Raw genomic sequence first — 7,500 nt, forward strand, 5'->3', positions numbered from 1 at the left:
CAGATCTCTCCCGGTTACGCCAGGGGGACTGGTTCTCTCCCGGTTACACCAGGGGGACCAGATCTCTCCCGGTTACACCAGGGCGACCAGATCTCTCCCGGTTACACCAGGGCGACCGGATCTCTCCCGGTTACACCAGGGCGACCGGATCTCTCCCGGTTACACCAGGGCGACCGGATCTCTCCCGGTTACACCAGGGCGACCGGATCTCTCCCGGTTACGCCAGGGGGACCGGATCTCTCCCGGTTACACCAGGGGGACCGGATCTCTCCCGGTTACACCAGGGGGACCAGATCTCTCCCGGTTACACCAGGGGGACCGGATCTCTCCCGGTTACACCAGGGCGACCAGATCTCTCCCGGTTACACCAGGGGGACCAGATCTCTCCCGGTTACGCCAGGGGGACCAGATCTCTCCCGGTTACACCAGGGGGACCGGATCTCTCCCGGTTACACCAGGGCGACCGGATCTCTCCCGGTTACCCCAGGGGGACCAGATCTCTCCCGGTTACACCAGGGCGACCGGATCTCTCCCGGTTACCCCAGGGGGACCAGATCTCTCCCGGTTACCCCAGGGGGACCGGATCTCTCCCGGTTACACCAGGGCGACCGGATCTCTCCCGGTTACCCCAGGGGGACCAGATCTCTCCCGGTTACCCCAGGGGGACCGGATCTCTCCCGGTTACACCAGGGGGACCAGATCTCTCCCGGTTACACCAGGGCCACCGGATCTCTCCCGGTTACCCCAGGGGGACCAGATCTCTCCCGGTTACCTCAGGGGGACCGGATCTCTCCCGGTTACACCAGGGCGACCGGATCTCTCCCGGTTACACCAGGGCGACCGGATCTCTCCCGGTTACCCCAGGGGGACCAGATCTCTCCCGGTTACCCCAGGGGGACCGGATCTCTCCCGGCACCGGAGACTGGGTTCAGAGTCAGACACCGCTGCCTAGCCATCCAGAAAGAGCCCTTTCTGTACTAATAGTTGTCATCCTAACTACTGAGAAGTTAATGTGTACAGTTTTGTACATAATGAATCGATATTGATAACTACATTAGTTAATGCCAATTCACATTGGAATGAACGAAAAATGGTTCATGTATTTGATAATGGTTAACTAGTTTATCCTATGATTTGCTAATATATAAGTATTAATGTAACCAATGGATTAGTTGTTGGCTAAATCCATAAAATGATAAACATTTATTTCATGCGTAATGTATTTGTACATCAGTTAATTAATATTAACAACTACATTAGTTAAGGCCAGTTAATGTACCCAATCATATTGTACGTGTGACTGCAGTATGAACACAGACTGTCACTGCTGACACACATTTCTAGAGGTTAGAAAACCGAAAGTTTAAAACGGTGCTGAAACAGGAATGGAAAGTGTGTCACTGTGGTTTCTGCTTCGTGAGAGAGGGGCAGAGAGGGGTGGTTCGCAGAGGCACGCGATCGGTAAATAGATTTTGGGCAGATGTCTGTGATCCAGCTAGACAGCCATTTTTGCCTTTGTAGTATAAACAAGTGTTTACCTGTAATTACCTATAATACGTCTCTTTATCTCTAATTACCTCTGGAGACGTGCCCCAGATGAGAGCACTGCATTGGCTACAGAAGCTCGCCCTCGTTTAGCTCCACGCTAAGCGCTTAATTAGCCACAGATTCCTGTTCGACCCCACACTGAGCGATCACCACTCTGACTCGCTGGGATAGTCTCACAGCCACGCCCAGGCCTACCCCACATCTCCCAGGCCTACCCCACATCTCCCAGGCCTACCCCACATCTCCCAGGCCCACACCTCATCTCCCAGACCCACACCTCATCTCCCAGACCCACACCTCATCTCCCAGGCCCACACCACATCTCCCGGACCCTCATCTCCCAGACCCACACCTCATCTCCCGGACCCACACCTCATCTCCCAGACCCACACCTCATCTCCCAGACCCACCCCACATCTCCCAGGCCTACCCCACATCTCCCAGGCCCACACCTCATCTCCCAGACCCACACCTAAATGGTAAATGGTAAATGGTTGGCATTTATATAGCGCCTTTATCCAAAGCGCTGTACAATTGATGCTTCTCATTCACCCATTCATACACACACTCACACACCGATGGCGATTGGCTGCCATGCAAGGCGCCGACCAGCTCGTCAGGAGCATTTGGGGGTTAGGTGTCTTGCTCAGGGACACTTCAACACAGCCCGGGCGGGGGATCGAACCGGCAACCCTCCGACTGCCAGACGACTGCTCTTACTGCCTGAGCCATGTCGCCCACCTCATCTCCCAGGCCCACCCCACATCTCCCAGACCCACACCTCATCTCCCAGACCCACACCTCATCTCCCAGACCCACACCTCATCTCCCAGACCCTCATCTCCCAGACCCACGCCTCATCTCCCAGACCCACACCTCATCTCCCAGACCCACACCTCATCTCCCAGACCCTCATCTCCCAGACCCACACCTCATCTCCCAGACCCTCATCTCCCAGACCCACCCCTCATCTCCCAGACCCACACCTCATCTCCCAGACCCTCATCTCCCAGACCCACACCTCATCTCCCAGACCCACCCCTCATCTCCCAGACCCACACCTCATCTCCCAGACCCACACCTCATCTCCCAGACCCTCATCTCCCAGACCCTCATCTCCCAGACCCACGCCTCATCTCCCAGACCCACCCCTCATCTCCCAGACCCACACCTCATCTCCCAGACCCACACCTCATCTCCCAGACCCACGCCTCATCTCCCAGACCCTCATCTCCCAGACCCTCATCTCCCAGACCCTCATCTCCCAGACCCTCATCTCCCAGGCCCACACCTCATCTCCCAGACCCTCATCTCCCAGACCCTCATCTCCCAGACCCACACCTCATCTCCCAGACCCTCATCTCCCAGACCCTCATCTCCCAGACCCTCATCTCCCAGACCCACACCTCATCTCCCAGGCCCACCCCTCATCTCCCAGACCCACACCTCATCTCCCAGACCCACACCTCATCTCCCAGACCCACACCTCATCTCCCAGACCCTCATCTCCCAGACCCTCATCTCCCAGACCCACGCCTCATCTCCCAGACCCACCCCTCATCTCCCAGACCCACACCTCATCTCCCAGACCCTCATCTCCCAGACCCTCATCTCCCAGACCCTCATCTCCCAGACCCACGCCTCATCTCCCAGACCCACCCCTCATCTCCCAGACCCACACCTCATCTCCCAGACCCACACCTCATCTCCCAGACCCTCATCTCCCAGACCCTCATCTCCCAGACCCACGCCTCATCTCCCAGACCCACCCCTCATCTCCCAGACCCACCCCTCATCTCCCAGACCCACACCTCATCTCCCAGACCCACACCTCATCTCCCAGACCCACACCTCATCTCCCAGACCCTCATCTCCCAGACCCACGCCTCATCTCCCAGACCCTCATCTCCCAGACCCTCATCTCCCAGACCCACACCTCATCTCCCAGACCCACACCTCATCTCCCAGACCCTCATCTCCCAGACCCACACCTCATCTCCCAGACCCTCATCTCCCAGACCCTCATCTCCCAGACCCACGCCTCATCTCCCAGACCCACCCCTCATCTCCCAGACCCACACCTCATCTCCCAGACCCTCACCTCATCTCCCAGACCCACACCTCATCTCCCAGACCCTCATCTCCCAGACCCACGCCTCATCTCCCAGACCCTCATCTCCCAGACCCTCATCTCCCAGACCCACACCTCATCTCCCAGACCCACACCTCATCTCCCAGACCCTCATCTCCCAGACCCACACCTCATCTCCCAGACCCTCATCTCCCAGACCCTCATCTCCCAGACCCACGCCTCATCTCCCAGACCCACCCCTCATCTCCCAGACCCACACCTCATCTCCCAGACCCTCATCTCCCAGACCCACACCTCATCTCCCAGACCCTCATCTCCCAGACCCACACCTCATCTCCCAGACCCACGCCTCATCTCCCAGACCCACGCCTCATCTCCCAGACCCTCATCTCCCGGACCCACCCCACATCTCCCAGACCCACTCCTCATCTCCCAGACCCACACCTCATCTCCCAGACCCTCATCTCCCAGACCCACACCTCATCTCCCAGACCCACACCTCATCTCCCAGACCCTCATCTCCCAGACCCTCATCTCCCAGACCCACACCTCATCTCCCAGACCCACACCTCATCTCCCAGGCCCACCCCTCATCTCGCCATGGTGCCGCAGCACCCCCGTGGGGTTGTGTTTCGGGTAGCGGTGACCTCCTGGGTTTTTTGACGTTCTCTCTCGTTTCTCTCCCCAGACTGCAGGTCCACATGCTGAATGGAGCCCTGCTGGCCCTCCTCTTCCCCGTCGTCAACACACGCCTGGTGAGGCCCTGATCTCCTCCCTAAATATATCTTACACTACACTGGTGAGGCCCTGATCTCCTCCGTAAATATATCTTACACTACACTGGTGAGGACCTGATCTCCTCCGTAAATATATCTTACACTACACTGGTGAGGCCCTGATCTCCTCCATAAATATATTTTACACTCAACTGGTAAGAGCCCTAAAATATTTCACACTAGACTGGTAAGAGCCGTAAATATATTTTACACTAGAATGGTGACAGCTCTAATGTGGTCATTGAATATATGACCAAAGACGTTAAACATTCCTGCTCTTCCCAGTAGCACTGTCACCGATGAGGTTTCTGAAGCTCGTTGTTGTAAATGTCAGAGTTGTGTTGTCCTCCAGCAGGTTACCGAGCACAAAACCGTTTTCTCAAGGTGATGAACAGCCTGCCACATCCAAAGCCTCACCATTTCAATCAGCAAGCCAACAGGACATGATGTATAATCTGGGTTTTTTTCCATAATGCAACCATCAGTGTTGTTGTATTCTGTCTGCGTGAACGTCGATCTTTCCTCTGGTGGTTATGTAAAGGAGGGAGGAACGGAGGGGTAGTTCAGCTTCCTCTCCTGTGTTCCCCCGGGGGTGACGTGAGGCAAGAGGGGTGTGTTTAAAGTGACCGTCTCGCACGGAGAGGGAACTGCGATCGAGGGCCAATGTGTGTGTTCTCTTCACACGTCTGTTAGAAAAGCAGAACTAATGGCTCCCTGTGTCAGCCACGGTGAGAGAGAGAGAGAGAGAGAGAGAGTGAGAGAGAGAGAGAGAGAGAGAGAGAGAGAGAGTGAGAGAGAGTGAGGAGGTGAGTGAGAGTGAGAGAGTGAGAGAGAGTGAGAGAGTGAGGAGGTGAGTGAGAGTGAGAGAGTGAGAGAGAGAGAGTGAGGAGGTGAGTGAGAGTGAGTGAGAGAGAGAGTGAGGAGGTGAGTGAGTGCGAGAGTGAGAGAGAGAGAGTGAGTGAGAGAGTGAGGAGGTGAGTGAGTGCGAGAGTGAGAGAGAGTGAGGAGGTGAGAGTGAGAGAGAGTGAGAGAGTGAGGAGGTGAGAGAGAGTGAAAGAGTGAGTGCGAGAGTGAGAGAGTGAGAGAGTGAGTGAGAGAGTGAGTGAGTGAGAGAGTGAGTGAGAGTGAGAGAGTGAGGAGGTGAGAGAGAGAGAGTGAGGAGGTGAGAGAGTGAGGAGGTGAGAGTGAGAGAGAGTGAGGAGGTGAGAGAGAGAGAGAGAGTGAGGAGGTGAGAGTGAGAGAGTGAGGAGGTGAGAGAGAGTGAGAGAGTGAGGAGGTGAGAGAGAGTGAGGAGGTGAGAGAGTGAGGAGGTGAGAGAGTGAGTGAGAGAGAGAGTGAGAGTGAGTGAGAGAGTGAGGAGGTGAGAGAGTGAGGAGGTGAGAGAGTGAGGAGGTGAGAGAGAGAGAGAGTGAGGAGGTGTGAGAGTGAGAGAGAGTGAGGAGGTGAGAGAGAGAGAGAGTGAGAGTGAGGAGGTGAGAGAGAGAGAGTGAGGAGGTGAGAGAGTGAGAGAGAGAGAGAGAGAGAAGTTGAAGAAGAATGTTGTCGTTGCCACGGTCACTGAGTCTGGGTCTCTGACTGACGGGTTTGTGGTTTCCTGGCTGGATTATTGCAAAGTAGGACTGACAATAAATGTCATATCGAGTTACTGACGACTGAGCGGTTGTGAAACGGCCTCTGGTGCTTTTTTCAGTGTTGTGTTACAGAGAGAGAGAGAGAGAGAGAGAGAGAGAGAGAGAGAGAGAGAGTTTTTACTGAACTCTGAGCAGCCATAGAGAGGGGGGTGACCAGGTGTGAATGCATTAGTGCAGTCCTGTCACCCGATACCACAGAGTAAGAAGATAAATCACATTCCTGTGCCACTGGGATCACACGGTGATTGTGTGTGCAGTGCTGTGCTGTGCAGCCGAGTGTCCTATCTGGGGCAGTGTAACTGAGAGGTCAGGGATTAGGGTCAGAGGTTATAGGTTAGGGTGAGGGCCTTGTGTTGTCAGAGTATGGTGTTAGGAGCCCCGTGGCTGGTGTAGCTGAGGCCGGAGCCATGCCACTGCTGAAGACTGCCGCAGGGGATTGTGGGAAAGCTCAAACTATTAACGTTCACCTAGAGAGGGGGGGTCACAGACTGGTTGCTGGGAGACCAGCAGGTGCAGGTGACCAGTGCTGAAATCTGTCTCTGTCACCTCCTCACACTCCTCACTGTGTCCACACCAGTTCAGCAGCTACACGTAAACTGGGACCAGCAGAACACCATTATTCCCCTTCCTGAGTTTCCTGTGCAGTTGATTCCAGTTGAAATGTTTTGTGTATGTTCCTCAGGCGTTGAATTGCTTCGATAAAAGGTATAAAGTTACATAAGCCCACCGTACACACTCACCCACCTACACTGGCCATAGCAGCAGAAATAAGGGGCGAACCTTGTGTCAGAGTAGAGCCACAGGCTGCCTGTCTGAGCCCTGTTCTGCAGGGCTGTTCTCTTGTGCCAGGCCTGTTTGCACTGGTGCGTTATTCACCGCTGGTGCGTTATTCACCGCTGGTGCTGTTCTAACCGGCGCTCTCTCTCTCCTCACAGCTCCCGTTCGAGAAGGAGGTGTACTACATCCAGCATTCCATGCTCTACCTCGTGCCCATTTACCTCTTCAGGAAAGGAGGTGGGTCTCTGCCTGACTGACACGCTGACAGGCCAATCACACGGGGCAGGGAGCAGGCAGTAGCGCAGGGCAGGACGTAACGCAGGGCAGGACGTAACGCAGGCAGCCACGCCTGGACCCGCTTCAGGTGCTGACACGCAAGCGATGTGTGAAATCCAGTCACTTTCCCCTGAGGAATCGTAACGTAACGCAGGCAGCCACGCCTGGACCCGACGGGGCAGACCGTCTAAGGCTGTGGGCAGGTTTTAGCACCACTGTTTTTCTTTTAATCGCCAAGGAAACTTGAAAGGGAATGCCAAATTTAGCAAGCCAGTGAAATGCTGCGAAAAACAAAAAACATCCAGTAAGAAGCAGTTCTACAAAGCTGACAGGAAGGTGACTGGTGAAAGCTGACAGGAAGGTGACAGGAACACAAATAACCACACATTACACATTACAC

General features: G+C 55.1%; 1 protein-coding gene across 1 annotated transcript in view; it reads left to right on the plus strand.

Annotated features, from left to right (window-relative positions):
• LOC133133212 (transmembrane protein 164) overlaps positions 1 to 7,500 on the plus strand; it is a 35,291-nt gene that overhangs the window by 21,442 nt on the left and 6,349 nt on the right. The window contains exons 3-4 of the mRNA XM_061249298.1: positions 4,329 to 4,395; positions 6,983 to 7,061. Coding sequence (XP_061105282.1) covers positions 4,329 to 4,395; positions 6,983 to 7,061 — 146 coding nt within the window. The remainder of the gene's footprint in view (positions 1 to 4,328; positions 4,396 to 6,982; positions 7,062 to 7,500) is intronic.

This window comes from Conger conger, chromosome 7 (genome assembly GCF_963514075.1).
Source record: "Conger conger chromosome 7, fConCon1.1, whole genome shotgun sequence".
In the NCBI taxonomy this organism is placed as follows: Eukaryota; Metazoa; Chordata; class Actinopteri; order Anguilliformes; family Congridae; genus Conger; species Conger conger.